The 20,159-nt window shown below is 43.0% G+C and overlaps 1 protein-coding gene across 1 annotated transcript; it reads left to right on the top strand.

The window, feature by feature from the left end:
- Positions 1-615: 615 nt before the first annotated feature.
- On the top strand, positions 616-1,452 carry LOC125534483. The gene has a single exon (XM_048697698.1). It carries the CDS (start codon positions 776-778, stop codon positions 1,268-1,270), a length of 495 nt encoding a protein of 164 aa, XP_048553655.1. The 5' UTR covers positions 616-775; the 3' UTR covers positions 1,271-1,452.
- Positions 1,453-20,159: the final 18,707 nt, after the last annotated feature.

The following is a 20,159-nucleotide window of genomic DNA, read 5'->3' as shown; positions in this document are numbered from 1 at the left end:
GCCATGCATGACGTATAACGAACTTGGCCGGCTGATTAATTGTGACGGCGACCACGTCACTAAACCGAGTCAAGCAGTCATGTTCATTTTCTGTCAAAATTTGGCGAGAGACGAAGGTTACTTGTGAGATAACAAACTTTGTCCGCACTCTTAGCCACCGAAAATCAGAATTCAGATTTCATCAAAAATGGATTTTTTTTTCATACTCCCTCCGTCTCATAATATAAAAGCGTTTTTTACATTAGAGTAGTGTTAAAAATGCTCTTATATTATGGAACGGAGGAAGTATATTTTAAACTATGCAGATTCATTTTCTGGTAGATACCGTGCGAGTAAATGCGTGTGGCTGTGGAAGTGCATTGTACTCGTACTCGGTGTTTAATAAGAACTTGTGTATTATAATTTTTTTGCACGAGAAGATCATTTATTTTTCTTTCGTGAAACAGGAATAGAAATAAATTGAAGTACTGAACGCCGTAATAAGTTAGTACAATCTGAGATGAGGTTAAACCGCAGTAATCTAGAATCTACGAAGCCATCGTGATTACTTTAGTACACAACGGAAAAAAAACTCACTCTGTGATGACACAGGTATAAGTGCAGGGCAGCTAGCTGGTGCTACTGCCTACTAGTAGAGCATACGCACACACGACACACCCTCCTGCCTGCCATTACAAACCACCCACCATTTTCGTACACCACGCGAGATCAGGGCACTCGGCCCAGGCCAGCCTCCCCCAGCTCCACCACGGGACCAAGAAGCTCGAGGGCAGCCATGGCCGGCGCCTCCGCCAGCAGCACCCGCAAGGGCGGCATCAAGGCCTACTGGAAGCACCGCGGGTACGACCGCCTGGACGCGGCCGCGGCGCAGCGCCGCCCGGCCCTCGCCACGGCCGAGCTCGGCGCCGGGGGCGGGGCGGCGACGGCGACCGCGGGCCGTCGGCGCGGGTGGCGCGTGCGGCGCCGCGGCCTCGGGCGGCGCCTTCTGCGCGCGCTCTCGCCGCGGCGGCTGCTCTCGCGGCTCCGGGACGCGTACGTGAGCGCCATGCTCCGGCTCGCGTCCTCCGCCGCCGTGGGCTACGGGAGCGCTCCCTTCTGCGCCGCCCCCGAGCCCTTCGCGCGGCCGCGGCCGCTCAAGGAGTACGACGAGAAGGTGCTGGTGGAGATGTACCGCTCCATCCTGGCCCGCGGCGGCGTCATCCCTCTCTCCGGCGACGCCTCCCTGGTGGTCAGCCCCGCCCCGCTGCCGGCCACGGCCACCGTGGCCTGAGCGCCCACACCGGTCGACTGAGCGCGGCCCGGACGCTAGCTTGTCACGCCATTTGCACCTTCGTCTCGCCGCGCAGAACTCGTGAACTGTACTAGCACCATCTACTAGCGTGTATGTTGGAATTTCTTCGGTACTACGTCTTGCTGCAATTTGCAAAATGGTCTACCAACGTGATTGCTCAAGTGATCTTCCGTTTCTTCTTCTTCTTCTTACGCATTTTACTCCTGAAAACGAGCACAGAAGCCTCGGAAGCTGGCTGTGCTGTCGGCGATTGTTCACTGGAACTCGCAGGATTTTGCGGGAATAAGTTTGGTTCCGTAGAAACAAGGCGTTTCAAGCGGTGGCATTTTACGGTTGGTCGCATACGAGTAGGGCGTTTTGGTGACCGAGCTCCATGGAGCCCTTTATTTTTGAAAAATTCAAAATTCAAATTTTTTGACTTCCAAAAATTCTGAAAATAAATATGTAACTATACACGGATGAAATGCATGTGTGTGTAAAAATTCAAGATGAAATATTTCGAAATGCGACCTATAGAAAAAAGACAAATTTCTGGACTTTGAGGATGAATAGTAACATGTGTTAAAAGGCCTCAGATTTGTCTTTTTTGCACAGCCTTCATTTCAACGTATTTCGTCCTAAAAATTTACACACATGTGTGTTATGCCTCCATGTATATCTGTAATTTTTTTTCAGATTTTTTTAAATTGTAAAAATATGAATTTTCATGATTTTTGTGTTTTTCAAAAACCGGCCTCCATGAAGGCCGAGCTCCAAAAGGCATTTTCGGTCGCATACCATATAATTAAGCGTGGATGGTAACAGAATTGGGGTGCAAGAATCAGGAAGCGGGGAACGCGCGACCTTTTAGCTTTATAGAATATTGTTGCTGTTGACGGTAGTACTGGCCATACAGACTGGCAGGGCTGCCGGTATTTAAAGCTCAGTAGCGCCACAACAACCTACGTGGGGGGTGCGATGGGACGGGCCGGCGCTAGCCGCCCGCTCACGACGCTCTTCTCGACTTGGTTAAGAATAATTGTTCGTGTCCTTACGTGCATGGCTGTAGGTTTCTGGTGTGATTATGGGGTTGGAGATTCTGAGAGCACCATCTGTAAGATTTTCAGTACGTGGTAGTGCTGTACCGCCTTCAGGGGAGATAGTGTACCGCCTTCGGTTGGATTCTACCGCTCGGTACTCTTGCGCCGGCGATGAGTACCTTCAGAGTGGATCATCTTAATGTTTTTTTCTAAAAAATATTTTCTTTTCAAACGCAAAAAAAAACAGATTTTGATCTAGTAACCAAATCAACAATACTAGCAAGCCCAGCAAATAAGGAAATTACACTGAAATCCCTAAAAGTCGACCGTTTGCTTCCTCTCATAAATGATGCGCCATCGCATGCCACTACGATGTCGAAGTCAGCCTAACATTGTTGTTCGTCGATGGGAAGTCATCATGGTGCAGTCCTAGCGGATCATCGCTTTGGCTAAGCCTCACCACCGAAAGAGTCGCAGATCAAGAGCCCGATCTCCACAAAATACCGTAAACCTTAGGAGGGCACATCAAAGTGATAGAGGTGAGTGTGTGATGCCGGAGGACCCAGCCGCGAAAGGATGTTGCCGCCATCACCTCAAAGAAGCCCGCAAACCTAGCCTCACTGTCCAAAACAGATAACAGGAATCTAGGCCCGCGAACCAGCAACGCTGCCACATATAACGTCGTTGGGATGTCAAGGAAAAATTATACGTCGAACAGACGTCACCACCACCATCAACATTGTACGCACCGTTGGAAGCCCGAAGCAACGAACAACAATGAAGGCATATCTTAAATTAACCTCGAAACAATGAAACTATATCTTCATTCGATAAATCGAGGTATCAAAACACTCGGGCCACAACATACCGGCGGAGGAAAAGTGGCGGCAAAGATCACCTCTTGAGACAGTTCACATAACCTTAATTGATGGTAATCTATAAAAACTTAGGCCTCCTTTGATTCATAGGGTAGAAAAATCATAAGAATAGGAAAGTCATAAGAAATGAGATGGCATATATTTGAAACCCTATGAATAGGAATACGAAAGAAGATGCCCTTTGGTTCATATCGCAGGACTTTTTGCATTGAGTCTAGGCTAATGTTTATTTTCTTATGAAATATGGAGAATAGGGAGAATTCCTTCATAGGAACAGGATTCTATTCCTAGAAACTAAAGGGCTCTAAAGAAAAAATTTCTATACAAATCCTATACTATGAGATTCCCACAAAATTCCTAGGAACAAAGGAGGCCTTGACCCCCCCCCCCCCCAAAAAAAAAAAAAGAAAGCTCAATTAGTATTGTATGCATCTCTCCAAAATTAGAATCCGAAATTGGCGGAGGAGAAGTGGTGGAAACAACTTTTCCTATTATAAATTAGAATCCATTTTTTTGCCAGGTAGCACAGGTTTTATTCCTAAGAAATAGTGTTATAGTCTGCTAATACAAACTTTGAAACATCGTCTGAAACTTGGTGCAACCAACAGGCGGTGCAACCTCCAGAACGATCAATATTAGCTAGAGTATAAGGAACTCTTATTTCGACTATGATCTACTTTTAACGAAATAAACACCCGACGTGCTAGCATTTTCTAAATCTCCATAATCAGATGACCATACGCCGACCGGTCCAGTTAGAATCCAAAACTACATACATGTTGCAACCACCTTGCGTGGCTATTTTAAGTTGATACCCTGCTATAGCACGACACATCTCTCTTGCGTGCATGGCAAGAATTGCGGTCGGTTGATGATGGAAAACAAAAGATGCCTGGTGCCTCTATCAGTGGTTGCAGGTCAACTAGATCAGCACCATAAAATAATACTCCCTTTGTCTGGAAATACTTGTCGAACTAGATACATTCATTTCTATACATTTCTTCGATAAGTATTTTTGAACGGAGGGAGTACTAGTAAAAGCAGGGGAACAGAAAGCTGAACCGATGTACTCGTAGCACGTACGTAGGGCGTGATGTCTTCTCATCGCCATGTGTGTGTTTGTATATAGTTTAAGTCGCGCGAGGTAGAGCTGAAGTTGATCACGATGTGGCGCGTATGCGTATGCGTACGCACACTGGGTGCGGTTTTCTTTTCTTGATTGGATTGAGCATAGACGAGAAAAGAAAAGCGTAGCTGCCTGCGCCTTCTAGTAGGTCATGGGAATCAAGTCCACATCCACTGATTTTATTTTCAATATCCGCCGCACTGATCACGAGTGTGTTGGTCTCGAGGAAAGCAAGACGAGAAAACGATCCGCGTGCGCTAAATTTTGTGTTTTGACCTTTTTTAAAACTTATTTGAGATTTAGTCCTAATTTGAATTTTTTTCAAGTTCTGACCCTTTTGCTACCGCCAAGGTCCATGGCGATAGGGTCTAACGGCCTACCGCCAAGGTCCCTGATCGTAAGGTTGCATGCCCTACCACAAAATTCTTCTAAGTGTTGGACACAATGCGTTCTCGTGTCTATCGTCAAGCACCTTGACGGTAGGGTTGTACAGGCTACCGCCAATATGTTTGGTGGTAGGCTGTTACACCTTATCGCCATGGACTCCGGCGGTAGCAAAAGAGTTAGATTTTGAATTTTTTTTAAACTAGGGTCAGATCTCAAATAGGTTTCAGAAAAGGGTCAAAACATAAAATTTTGCCTCCACGTGCTGCGTTCGGGCAGCTGCCGCATGTTACTCTAGTCTACTCCGTTGAGGTGAAGTTGCTCCCCACGGCAAAAAATAATCAAGATTCAAGTTTTCAGTTCCAGGCAAAAAATAATAATATTCATGTCCCTTGATGATAAATAATCAAGATTCAAGTTTTGATTTCCTCCCTGGATGACGCTGGATGGAGAATAGAAGAAGCAATAGAAGATGCAGAGATGCCATGTTCCTCGAGGCAACTGTGCGCGTCCAAGTTTGGCTTTCCTTGGGGCTTGAGCTGAACGCAAACAAGCCATCGGGAGCTGCAATCTGAGGGTCTACTAGTGGTTCGGGCGCCACCCTGTGGCGTCGCTTAAGAGGAAGTTGTGCGAATGTTTTTATCTAAAAAAACATAGAGTTCTCGGCTCCGTTCAAAAAAACATTTCAGGAAAAAAATTCTCACCTTGATTAAAAAAATAAAAAAAATTACCACCGCAACCTACCAGCGAGTGCCACTTTGCATAACCTTCATTTGAAAAATATAAGTGGCCCTCAACTCCATCTAAAAAGAAAAAGTGCACTTAAAAAATAATCCACATCTTCATCTAAAAAAAATTCAAAGATTTCTCACCGCGGCCAACCAGGTTGCACCATGTGGCATAGTTGGTTGGCCGCCCTTCACGAGTAGCTTAATAGGTTTAATTTTCTTTTCCAATAAAGAACATGTTGATCCAATCTTTATATCAAGCTTATACAAGCGAATACCCAACCTCTTCATAAGAAGATGCACACAACCAACAAAAATTAGTATGCGCCCAAGCATAAAGTTTCTAAGTCTGTGTATTCCTTAAATACCTATGCCCCCTGCAAAAAAAAATTAAAAAAATACCTATGGGCCGCCATGTATAAAAATCTTGTGAGAATAAAGCAGTCGACCGGTTCTAAAACAAGTGCAATTATTACTACATTTGAACAATGACCGTGTGTTGCAACGGAATATAAATATTCTAGTACGTTAGCGTATGATTTACCTGCCAATGATATGTGACTGTGTAAATAAATGTTCATCAAATTATGTCCGTGATTTACCTTATATTTTGATCAAAAATGATTTACCTGCCCATAGTATGTGATTGTGTAAGTAAATGTTTATCATATTTGCCTGTGATTTACCTTATATTTTGATCAAAAGTTTGGTAAGTAAATTAAAGTGAATTTGGTTCAGAAGGTAAATAAATTAAGCTGTTTAGTTATTATACGAGAAAGGTTGGACGAAGGGACGGTGGGAAGAAAGGTGAAACGGAAACCTTATGTTACTTTTAAGTAACTAGTTAAATGCCCGGGCGTTGCTACAGGCAACAATGCAAAGTGTGTGCATTCGTTATTCTACTTTGTTTGCTATGTGCAATAATTCAAAGTCAATGCAAAAAATGTGTAGGTCTGTTATGTTATTTTGTACATATGTTTAGTTTATATTTACCTCATAGCTATATATGCAAACATATTTCATTTGTTCCCTCCCTCTTGGCCATTATGTGTAAAAATACCCCACGTACATGTCGTGTATGGTTTCTAATAGCATTATGATTAGCTGATGGGCACGTCTTTATCTCCCTACCTACCACCCCTCATCAAACAAATGGAAGCTCCGACGACATTTAGCAAATGAAAACACTTGACACGCAAGGGAGCGACAGCCAACTACATTTATATGGAAAATCATTCTTCACCAATAAATAATAATAACAAATGGAAACTCCGACGACATTTAGCATTTCCAACGCTGACTCTCAAATCGTCTGCATTTTTCAGGACCGAGCGGTCCGGACGCATTTTACCATCAATGCGGTACCCCATCCGCCCATGGACCGGTCCGGACATTCGACTTCCCGCAAACCGAAACCCAACCCGGGGGGCTTTGCGGGCGTCTGGACCATTTTCACCTAAGCATCCGACACCCGGATCCAACCCAAAAGCCTCTCCCGCAATATCTCATTTTACCATCAATGCGGTACCCCATCTGTCCATGGACCAGTCCGAACATTCGACTTCCCGCAAACCGAAACCCAACCCGGGGGCTTTGTGGGCGTCCGGACCGCTTTCACCTAAGCATCCGACACCCAGATCCAACCCAAAACCCTCTCCCGCAATATCTTTTCAAAGGACTTGCCGCTTTCCGTGCCGCATTCATGTAGGCCCGGAGTCGCAGCGGACGACAATGATGACACGCGATGTGTCCGGATGGGAGGGCGCCTCTGACCGACACGACCAGACTGGCGCCACTTCAATGTGTAAGCCTTATCTCGAGAAACCAACTCCGGCCGCTGTGCCACATTGAAGCGGGCTAGCCGCCTATTTTTCTGGCCGCATCTCTTTGAGCACGGATCTGGCACCATCCAAATTGCATTCTCCACATATCCGCGCACCACCCCACTCCCCTCTTCCTCCACTCAACGGCGATTGGCAAGTCCTGGATCTGGGCACCGATGGGCGGATCCTGGCTCCACCGCCCTTGCTCTCAAGGGCCCTCTTCCTCTATGCGGTCGGTTCCTCGGAGAAGGAGGAGACCGTAATTTCCTCTTGCGACGAGCAGGACCAGCCACAACAGCAGCAACCACGCATGCGTCCATGGTGGCCATGGCCGTGCGAAAGCAGAGAGGATAATCCGCGAGCGCCAACGGGCCACTGGGAGACCCTGTCGCGACCCCGCGCCCTTCCGTCACTAGAAGCCCAACTCCGACAACAGCGCCCGACCGTCAGCTAGCCCAATGATGCATATGAGGTCACCATCAAGTATAGGGTAGTTCCGTAGTTTAGATATTTTTTATTTTATTTAGTTCACTGGACAAAATATCGTCTAGTTTTATGTAAAAATATCTAAATTTGAATGAAAGTTATTCACTTTGTTTAAATTTCTAACAATTTTTTCTTTTCGTTAAATTTCGTTCGAAATGTGAACGGACGGTTGCGGCTAGCTTTGGATGACCGGCTCCCATATTAGTGTCCAGACATCTATCCAGACAGGTCCGCGGACAGATTTAGTGTCCATTTTAGGGGGTCCATATTGAAGTTGGAGATGCCCTTACTCTATTTTATAGTCTCACCTGTCACAAATCACGTGTCGATGTTCCTTAACCTTCTACACAAAACAAAATAGTGAAAAATGGTAAACAAATAAAAATGGTGCATTTCTTGTCCAACCAAGAATGAACACATTTTATCGTGATTGTTCTTGTTCATTTTTAGCTGCCGTATCAAAAAGTGAGTTGTTACCTGGACAATTTCTTGCAATAACATGATGGTGTTCTGTTTATTTTCTGGGCACGGTAACATGTAGTGATGGAGGAGGATTTGGAATATAAATAACCATGTTTAGTTTGGTGATTAGATGCATAATTATAGGGGTACATTAATTATCCTTCAAAAAATAACACACTGCACGATTACAGCATGGCTTCCAAAAATAATTGAATGTGGCATTTTCTTTAGGGTTGGAATCGACAATGCATATAGGAAGTAAAAAATATATCAGTTTTGCTAAAACACATCTAGATGTGCCATAAGTATTGCACATCTAAGTCCTATATCATTGATACGCGAAGATTTGTGTGGATATTTTTTCCTTTTTCTTTTCCTTTCTATGCTTACTTGTGTCACTTAGATGTGCAATAACTAAGGCACATCTAGATGTGCCCTAGACAAACCCAAAATATATACACCTACAAATTTGGAATTTCTCTCAAAAACCAATATACCTAATATTAAGGAACGGAAGGAGAATATAATTCAGTGCAAACAAATGCAACCATTCTCGTCGCATTCAGTGCAAACTACTTTGGTAATCATTCATCAACCGGGTACAACAATGCAGACTTCAAACATATAATCAGCCGTTTCGAAAGAAAAAAAAACGTATACTCAGGAAAGTGCACACACCTTAATATAAAGTGTGTTTTCACATAAACTTGTTGGACCCTTGTAATTTATTTTTGTTATCCTTCCTTATGCAGTGCAGCAATGCGCCATGATGATTTCCAAACCTGACTATTGATCATGCATAAGCTCTCTGCTGCTCTAGCATTATATGCGTTAAGCAGAGATGCAATTAGCTGTTCATAATAAGAATTATCTTATTCGTTAATATAAAAACCAAGAAGAAATGACTGCTGCTAGGACTCAAGTCAGTGGAAAATCTGCACAAACAAGGCATCAATCTCTTCGGCTCTATTGCTCTTAACAAGTGTACAACAAATGCTTTATACAAAAAAAATCAACATAGTAAAGAGATCTCTCAGAGAAGGGAATGTACGAGTAGCAAAGCATTCTGATTCACATTCAGCATAATCAAGGAATTAACAAAGAGCAAAAACATATGTCGAGGAGTCGCAGACAATGGTGATCTGTTCATACACATGATTAAAAATTAATCTTCCTCTGAACCGGGTGAGGGACTATAGTACGCACAATGGGGACTGAGATTGATCGACGATGTGGAGAGACAACGCGATAGCCAGGAGTCGCAGACAATGAAGGACTTGATGACGATGGCCGCTCTCCATGCGTACACTGCTGTGAGTTCCACTGCCGCATCCTGCAGCTCGCAATCATGCCTCCCCACGCCCTCTCCTCGTCATTGCATAATTAGATCGTCCTAGCTTGTTCCTTGAACAACCATACGGCGCCCCGGGGACGCCAACCAATCCAGAGCTGCAAGATGTGCGGGATTCACCGGGGCGTGGCGAGCACGATAAACACGAGCCAAGAAACTCGACCGTGTGTTTGATGGTGGTAGAATTATCTTGGGTTCTCATGTAGGTATGCACACATGGAAGGCAGGAAGGGCCACGTGATTGATGGAATCAATCTCAGTCATTCCGTATGGAATGTGTGATTAATGCGAGATCATGGGAGGAGTGAAAACTTTGGTAGGAGAGAAACAGAAATGGAAGGAGGTAAGGAATGGAAGGACAGATTTATGTCTTCTTCCATTGCTACGGACGATTTTTACAGACATGATTTGCAGCAAAAATTAGGGCAGTTTCCATGATCTATTTATTAGGTGCCGAAAATTGGTGGACGTGGCCGCGTGGGGTTACTAAGGGTGGGGAGGTGCGGACGAAAACAACGACGTAAGAGGGGAAACGGAACCTTACGGTTCTTTTAGGTAGTAGAGATAGAGATAAAGATAACAAATCAACAAGTGGACAATTCGAATATGCTATTTTGCGCTCGGTCGCCACATCGAATAAATTGCTGGCTTCTTTGATTAGCAGAATCATAAAACAAATGAATGAGAAAAATATAGAAACACAAGTGTAAAACCGAGGATTGAAAAGTAGAATAGAAAATTAACATTGATATCAAATAAGTTTTTCCCAAGACATACATGATTTAGTTGTGGATGTTGGACTTCACGGACTAAAGTTATATGAATCTTTCCTCAAACCACATCATTATTATTATTATTATTATTATTATTATTATTATTATTATTATTATTACCGTTGTGGAAATTGGACTTCACCCACTAAAGATGGCTTTTTTTGCGGGTGCGCTAAAGATGGTTTTTGCTCTTTCTTTTCAAAAGATCGGTCAAACTTAGAATTTGGCAACAACCATGTGGGACAAAAATACGTACCTATTGATATTATTCTGATTGTCACATGGTGGTGGCTACCACTCGTAAAATGATTTTTTTAAGCCCTCAAGGCTATCTGGCTCCGTCGATCGGGACCTGGCTATGTTGAACAGATGTGTCTTCGCGCTTGGTGTGCCTTCATCTGGCACTTGAACAGATGTGTCTTGACGAACGACGACAGTAAACATTCTGTTGAGTAATGCAATCCTCCTATTCAGAAAAAAAAAAGTTGTACAAGAAATGGTGGTGGCTATACTAGGTACTCCCTAATGATCTAAACGCTCTTATTTTTGGTTACAGAGGGAGCATATGGCATGGCGCAAGATAGTGGCAGAGTAACTTGTTTAGCACAGAGTTTGGCTAGCCTAAGATCGACATATGCACCAAACACATGCATTAGGCCATCATCCTCGAAATCACGTCACGGTCACATTAACTAACGAAACTTGCGAAATACGACTCGATGATGCATGGCACTCCGGAGTAGCTAGCCTGGCTGGGTTGCAGCAATAAGTGCCTCGAATTCTCTATGGTCGTCACGTCCATGTCCGGTCCAAGGTCGGAGAAGTGATGTGCGGTGCGGTGCATGCCCACCCGCCAGCGACCCTGATGTCCGTCGTAATTAGTGCCAGCCTCCACAATCGGTCACGATCGTCCGCCCCTCTCGTCTCCGCCGCACGCCGCGCCATCATGCATGACGTGACGCCTGATCAATCAAGATCAAGGTCGAGCTCCCTAGAATATTTCTTTCTTTTCTGCGAGGGAAACTCCCTTTTCTTTTTCTTTTGGCGAAAATACTTCACCTACGGCAGACGAGACGGAAAAGGACGAGCGGGGAATAGTCAGCAGACAGCGCTGGTTCCCGCTCCTCGAGACGGATTGTTTGGAGGTTGTAAACCTCTGGACCAATCGCCACGACTCACGCGCAGTTGTGGCACCAATCTTAGTAGAAATTGGAGAGCTAGCTAGCACTTTTATCTCTTTTGTAATTGAACATGTACCCAGGTCAGCGAACGGTCCGGCTCACCTTTGTGCCAAGCACGCTTGCACAATTGATGTGACCGAGAGCTGGCTAGACAGTACCCCCAGCTTCCTGATCAGCAGTCTGTTGGCTGACTGTGATGTGAACGCTTTTATCAAATAAAGCTCTCGAATATCCCCGCAAAAAAAAAGACAGCGCTGGTTTGTTTTTGGCACTTTAAAAAGACAGAAGAAAACTCTGTATTTCGAAGAAAACGAAACAATTCCTATGTATATCAAGATATGCGCTATCCCCGTAAATTTCTACGAATAAATATACATTTGTGATTTGTCGTGGATCCATGTAAACAGATACTAGTAAATTCATTAGTTGCATATAATCAAATGATAAAGAGGCATCCGCAAAAAAAAAACAATAAAGAGACCGTGGTATTTTTCTTCTCCAATTATTTAAAGTTGAACAGGACATCATCAGCCAAGAATTGAAAGTGTCCAGGACCCAACTAATCGGTCAGAGACTATGGTGTCATGTGATTTTGATTCCGGTTCATTAATTTTGGTAACTGAAGTGCCAACATTTGTTTTTGGCCACTGCTAGGCGCCGGCGCACCGGCCGAAACTTTCGACGTTAGCGCCCTAGCATCGGATACAGGCACTTGTAACCATCAGATTCAGGGAAGAAAAAAGAGAGGAAAAATCCCCTCCTCGCTCGGGTACACCTCCATGACTTCTCACCTCCTCCCGCTAGAGCTCGCTGGAGCCACTCGTTGGCGTGCTCGCGATCGGAAATCTTGCTCGCCTCCGGAGCTACTCATCGGTGCGCTCGCCGGAGCCGCTCATCAGCGCGCTCGTCAGAGCCGCTCGTCGGCGCACTCGCTGGTCGCAAATATTGCTCGTCTTCACTGGTAGCAAATTTCGTTGTCGGTTGTAGCAAACGGAGATAATGGTTGCAGCAAAAAAGTTGTCATCACCGCTAGCGGTTGTAGCTCACCGTTGCAGGATTTAGCAAAAATTGTTGCCAGACGTACCAAAATCTATTACAGTTGAAGCAAAAAATCCATTGCCACCGTCGCAAATCACAACTCAACCGTGGACGTATGTAGCAAAAAATGGAAACAGTTGTAGCAAAATGTGACACCGGTCGTAACAAAAATGCGACACCACTTGTGCATTGTAGCGAAACATGACGCCAGTGGCAGCAGTATGTGATGTCGTTTGTAGCAAATTTCAACGCTGGTTGAAGCGTGTAGCAAAAACTGCGACATCAGTTTTCCTCGGAGGAGCGGAGGAGCGTTGCCCCATCCTCGTCGTCCTGCGGTGACCATGCTCGTTGTCTCATGGTCAGTCGCAACCTCCTCCGGCACCGGTTGCAGCCTCCTTCCCGGACCGTGCGTCGCCATGAACTGTGGCTTATTTGTGAGAGCGAAGGAGAGATGTGTTTTGAGGAAGAAGATGTGTGGAGGACGACGAGTCATAATAGATAAGACAGGCTGTGGGGACGTAGAGCCATCAAAAAGCGTGGTTTCTACGCGAGGGACGCGAGACATGAGGCGTACGATCTAAACGATCAAGTGATGCGCGTTGGACCGGCAGAGCGTTCCGCCAGCCTATCGTCCGGAAACGTTTCCCTTTGTTTTTTAAGTGTATATCAACATTTTTTTTAGGTGAAGGGGTACCAACATTTGGGAAGAACGCCTTGCACCTGGATGCAGCTACTTTTTTCTTTCTTTTTGAGGATTGATGCAGGTACGTAGGCCTGTCTAGTGCCATTCCACCAGGCTTGTTGCATACCGACAGGCCTAACTCTAATTTGGGCTTTATGCCACAAGGGCGCGACTTCATATCTGGCACCCTTTAAATGGGCCGGCCCATATACTGCTCTGCGTGTTTTTCCTTTTTCATATTTTACTATTTTTATGTGTCTCAAAAAAATATTTTACTTTTTTTATTTATATTTCCAAAATGAAAATCATTATGTTCAAAAAAATTGAAAACGCTCAGGAAATTTTAAATTTCAACATATTCCAAAACTTAAAAAAATGCAAACATTTTTTCAATAATTATATTCCAAAAATTAGATTTGAGTAAACTTTAACAAAAAATATCATTTTGAAAAATGTTAGCATCATGTACAAAATTGTTAGTGTAGTTAAAAAAATGATGATAGCATTACAAAACGAAAACACTAACGCCCACATGTGTGGCAACTGGCAACATTGCAATTCGCCCACACGCCTGGATCACTGTCCAGTTAAGTTTGCACGAATCTTGACACACCGAGGCACTTTTCTCGTGTGCCACGTAGGACATGGCCGGTGTGTGGGCTTTGGAGAGGTCGCCCACATACCCCACAGCACGCGGTTGCCAGCTGTGCTGTGTGGGCGAAGTAGTTTCTGCCCATAGAGCCACCACCTAGTCGCTCACACGACAGTCGTACATTGTTGAATGGCAACTGCAGTTGCGCGTACATGGCAACTAGGTAAACACACATGAGTACTATGATTCGTTTGCTAGACGGCACTGCACTTGCGCGTACGTGACAATCAGACAAACATATATGACGACTGTGATTAACCACACGTGGCAACTAGGTAAACACACATGGCAACTATTGTTTGACCATATGTGGCAAATAATTAACCACACACGACAATTATGGTTTGATTACACGCGACAACTATCATAAATTAGACATGACAACTATAGTTAACCAAAACAGAGAGAGTTGCCATGCTTTTACAATCATATTTGCCATTCCGGATAGCAACTAAATTGTCACCCCGCGGGTACCTATTGTCGGGCATATTTACTTCGTGCCACACGCACGAGTTGAGGATGAGTAGTACTTGTCGGGCGTGTGGCACGAAGTAGCCGCGCCCACACGTGTGGGCAATTCTACCATTCGTCCACACATAGCCCGTGTGGGCTGCCGCCTGCTCATGCCACCCACGGTGTGTGGGTGAATGCCTATTATGCTACACGTGTGATGGATATCGGCGTCCTTACAAAAATGTTTATAGCAAAAAAATAGGTTGATGTGTTTCCAAAAAGTGTTCTTCATATTGTAAAAAATGTTAATTATGTATTCAGAAAATATTAAACGTGTACGAAAACATGTTCCTGACATATATGCCAAAATATACAACATGTATGAAAAAAGTAGATATTAAAACATATGTTTAGAAAAATGTAAATTTAAGTATTTAAAAATGTTAAACATGTATAAAAATTGTTATGGATGTATAAAAGATATGTAAAAACATACATGAAAAAATACAGAAATCAAAACATATATTTGAAAAATATTAATCATGTATTTGACAAAATGTTAAATGTGTATAAATAAATATTTTATTATGTATATGAAATATGTACAACGTGCATAAAAATGAATTAGATATTAAAGAAGCTTAGTCATGTTTTGTAAAAATGTTAAACATGTATAAAAAATGGTCACTGGTGTATAAAAAAATTTACATTGTGCGTGAAAATGAAAAATGAAAAAACCATAAAAATTGAAAAAAACCCTGAAGAAAACCAGAAAGAAGAAAAAGGAAACCTGCAAAATAACAAAGAAAACCAGAAGAAACTAGAAGATAAAGAAAAAGGAAAGAAATAAAAGGAAAACAGGGTGGAAATGACAGAAGAACCTAAATGCTACGGTGGTGGGCCGGTCCGCGAGCTTTCGCCCATAGGTGCTCGTCTCGAAAAAAAATAGGAGTCTGTACAGGCGAGAAATAGTGTTTGCGTGGGCACAAAGATACGTCAAAGCACTTCATGTTATGATTGAAAAAACACTTCATATTAAACACATACCGTTTGTGGCGCCACCTGGTGGCCTATAATATAAAGATTTTTATAACTACCAAACGTTCGGATTTTAGCAATAGGCAAGAACGACCCTTACTTTATACTAATTATATACATGTATGCATTAGAATGACTAATTTTCTTTTCACGCGCACTCCTCCATCTAATTACATGCATATATGCACTAAAAACGAAAAGCTGATGTCATCCTAGATTTTTTCTTTTTTCAAACTTTAAAATGTTTTGTAACTCAAATACGTTGCTTCGATTGAAAAACCGTCTTCTCAAAAAAATCTTCTCGACGAGATCTTCGAAACTAGATCCCATGTTAATATATTCTGATGACTTTTTTTTGGACCAGAAGTTACCACATCTGGGCTACGTAAGTTATCATGTGTGTCATACATAAGTTATTGTATCATTTACACAAAATTTTCCGGGGTATATTTTCAACAAACTTTTATCCCAGGGTTAAAAAGTGATTATAATGTTTGCAGTGAGTTATCAGCTTCATTGTGTATATTATCACGTTGCACAAAAGTTATCGGGGTATGTTTTTCAACAATTTTCATTCCCTAGGTCAAAAAATTACCGTGATATTTGTATATGAGTTATCATCTCTCATGTGCATGTATTATCATGTTGTTTACACATGAGTTATTGGGAGGTATTTTTTAACAATATTTTTCGCTGGTCAAAATGTTACCACATCTGGATTAACTAAGTTATCAACTCTGTTATATGTATATTACCATGTTATTTACACACAAGTTATCAGGGTATGTTTTCAACAAACTTTTATCCCGGTGTCAAAAGTTACCATGGGGTTTGTAGTGAGTTATTAACTTTATTGTGTGTATAATACCGTGTTATTTGCACACAAAGTACCAGAAATATGTTTTTCGATAAACCCCCCCCCTCCCCCGCGCGGTTCACCTAAGTATCAGGTATGCACTGCTTCTATTACCATGATATTCATGCAAACATTATCGAGATTATATTTAAAAAAAATTCCCCAGGGTCCAAGTTATCATGGTGTTTGTATCTAAATTATCATGTATATGATGCGTTATTACCATGATGTTTATACAAAAATTATCGGGGTACATTTTTTACAACTTTTTCAGGTCAAAGTTGCTGTGGTGTTTGTGCCTAAGTTATCAGGGTTGCCATGCAAAAATTACCGTGTTGTTTACACATAAATTACCGAGGAGATGTTTCAATCATTTTTTTCACCCCGGTGGAAGTTACCATGACATTTATACGTAAGTTATCGGGTCCCGGTTCACAAATTACCATGCCATTTGCACAGAACTTATCGGGGTATGTTTCAACCCAAAAATCTCTCATGTGAAGTGCCATGATATTTACAAGGCGGCTACATGGACAAAGTATACAACCCGTTGGTATATGGAATACTACAAGACAGCTTGAGAAATCCAAAAAGACACTAGAAGAAAAATGCTTTTTTGGCTCATATGAAAGGTTAGTTAGTTGGTACACTGCTGCTACATCGCAGGGACTGTGGATTCAAGTCCCACTTTAGATGATTACCTTTTCTTTTATCAACACATGAAAAATAAATCCCGATCTGGACATGGGCATGCCGCATGTGGGTAAAGAGTTTTTAACAATTTTTTGCATCCGGGTCAAAAGTTTATGTCATTTTTCTGAGTTCAAAGTGTATTATCAGACATCAATCAATAAGGCTAAGTTGCTTGGTTGTCGGGCCAAACGTTCGATGGATTGGCCATTATCTTTTGTTTTTCCCTACTCACATTAGAAAAGTTACCTACTATCGATTTACTAATCACCAGATTAAACTAGCCCAAGTGGTTGTCTCCTGGATCACTCAAGCAGCAGGTCACGTGCTCGAATCCCTCGTGCTTCAACTTTTTTCCACACCCTACAAAGAAACGGCAGCTCAGCCTCCGTCTCTTTCCGTCGGATCAGATCGAGCGCCTGATCAAAACAAACGACGCGGGATTCGTTCGGTAATGATGCTAAAAGGGAGAAAATCGCGGGACTAACAGCGGAGGGTTTGTTTGGAGCGGAAAAAAGGGAGTTACCAATCTATTTAGCGAGGGAGAAAATCGCGGGAGTTCCGTTTGGATCTATTCCCAAGATAAGAACGTTTGGAAAATAGAATTGTCGATAATATAAACATTTCTGGGCAATATAGAAAGTTGTTCTCAAAAGAAAAACTTCCGCAATTTCCTCAAAAAAGAAAAAAATTCGCCCAATCCCATCATTGGCAGCTGAGGTAAACCCTATACTCCAAACTCCAAAGAAAAGAATATATGTCTGGTCATGTGCTTTTGTTTGTGCTTCTCTTGGTTCTAGAGGTACATTCAGTGCCTAGGCGGGAGGAACACAAAATCAGTGCTTATCACTCAAACTATGTTTGTCAGAGTCAGCTTGATTATGAAAAGAATGTCGTACATGATAGAAGTGCTCTGACCATGGTTTGGCCGTTGGATCAATATAGCCAACGCTCGGAACCTTTGATGTTTGGCCTCCTGGATCGTTGGTCCTAAATCTGGTGTTATGATTTTTTTGCGGGTGAATCTGGACAATGATGTTGATTGCAGTGTAAAGTTGGACCATGTAAGTGCATCTAGTGCCCCTTAGTGATTTTGGTGTATTGAAGACTTATAGGTTAAGGGACTAATGCGTTTGTGAGTGTACACAGGTCTATAAGTCTATAAGGAGTTTGATATTTACAGAGAAAGTCGACCCCTAAAAATGAAGTTCTTCGACTGAAGACTTTGGCTTTCTGAAGACTTTGAAAGTGAAGAAATTGGTGTGACGTTGAAGACTTAGTATTCATTCGAGAACATGAAGCGTGAAGACTTTTGTTTTCCTAGTTTCATTTTTTCTTTCTTGAGTCATAGGAAACACCGTACTGTTAAAGGGGTCGAGGAAATACTAAGGAAAAATTTTCATATGATGCTCAACTCAAAATCCTACACCTACCGATCCCTTCGAGTGAAGCCATTGGAAATCTCATACAGTCCAGTCATATTCTGACTGAGGAGTTAGGAATTCACCAGTGCGGATTGCCTACACAGTGAAGAACATGACAGCCCTGAGGATTTTGCTACTCAAAATTTCGACCGTTGCTGTGCTATGCGCCAGCTGTCCCAAAATATCTATCCATCTAACGGTCATATCATTGAAGGGCATTTATGTCTTATCATGTCGGGCTGCTCCCTAGGCTATAAATAGGCACCCCCTACAACCACTAGCTGGCTGGCTGCTCCGAGAGAAACTAACACTTGTCATTTGAGAGCAACCCATCCTCCAAGGACTTTGAGCGAAAATCATCAAGTGAGGAAAAACCCAAACCCAACCCAAACACCTACAAACCCCAAGTGATTGAGCATCACTGAAGAGATTGATCCTGCGTGGATCCGACGCTTGTTACCTTTGAAGACTGTGCTTCTTCCAGACGGTTAGGCGTCATGGTCTAGAGCATCCAAGAGGAATTGTGGATCACCGAGTGACCAAGTTTGTGAAGGTTTGGAAGTCGCCTGAAGACTTACCACGAGTGATTGGGCGAGGTCTGTGTGACCTTAGCTCAAGGAGAATACGGTGAGGACTTGGTGTCCTGAGCTGCGTGCTCAGGACTGGGTGTCCGGGATTGTGTGTCCTCGAGTTTAAATACTCAGCCGCTCCAACCAGACGTACAACTGAGACAGCAGTTGGAACTGGGCTACCAAATCATTGTCTTCACCAAGCTTACTGGTTCTATTTCCTCAACTCTTTCATTTCCTCATAACTGTGTTGTGTGCTCGTTCATATCTGTGTTTGAAGACTTTGACTGAAGACTTTCTTAATTTTCTCAGTTCAATTTCTTCAGTCTGTTTGTCTTCATCCTGTGTTATCCTATGCTTACACTTCCTGTACTCTGTACCTGTCTTCATTTCATCATGATGACTATGCTTGTATTCTATTATGTTTACTTTTGAGTACTTATTCCGCTGCTAGTAGTTCTTCGCTAAGGAATTTCCTCACCGGCAAATTCCCCAGTGAAGAATTTCATAAAAATCGCCTATTCACCCCCCTCTAGTCGATATAACACACTTTCAATTGGTATCAAAGTAAGGTACTCCCTTATTCTGTGTGATTTTGGTTTAACCGTCTGGAGTTTTAGTTATGTCGACCGCAGGTATGATCAAGGTCTCTGCTGGGTGTCCTACCTTCGATGGGACGGACTACCCCTACTGGAAGAATAAGATGCGGATGCATCTTGAGGCAATTGATAACGATCTCTGGTATGTTGTGGAAAATGGTGTTCCCTCAGTCACTCCTTAGAGATTCAAGCAACTCGACTCTCAAGCGAAGAATATCATATGTGGCCATCTGAGCAAAGGACAGTATGGCAGAGTGAGTGCTTTGGAGACAGCGAAGCTTATCTGGGACAGGTTGTCCAAAGTGAATGAAGGAGTCTCAACACAGCGTGACTCTCGAGTTGATGTTCTTCGCAATCTCTTCAATCGCTTCAAAAGACTCGACAATGAAAATGTTCAACAAACCTTCGATCGCCTCACTAACATCTCAAATGAGCTTCAAGCATTTGGTGCCACTGACATCACCGACCATGAGGTGGTGAAGAAATTGCTGAGATCGCTTGATTCCTCATTTGACACTCTGACATTGATGATACAAGAACGTGTTGATTACAAGTCACTTGATCCCGGTGACATTCTCGAGAGGCTAAATACTCATGAGTTCCAACTTGCTGAAAAAAGAGATCTCTATGGTTCGAGCTATGGCAGATCATGTGCA

The sequence above is a fragment of the Triticum urartu genome, chromosome 1 (assembly GCF_003073215.2).
Source record: "Triticum urartu cultivar G1812 chromosome 1, Tu2.1, whole genome shotgun sequence".
Taxonomy (NCBI): domain Eukaryota; kingdom Viridiplantae; phylum Streptophyta; class Magnoliopsida; order Poales; family Poaceae; genus Triticum; species Triticum urartu.
The sequence above is the reverse complement of the archived record's forward strand: the minus strand, read 5'-3'. Positions and strand labels throughout refer to the sequence as shown.

Coding starts and splice junctions, on each gene's coding strand:
- LOC125534483 (XM_048697698.1), top strand. CDS start 776: ATGGCCGGCGCCTCCGCCAGCAGCACCCGCAAGGGCGGCATCAAGGCC.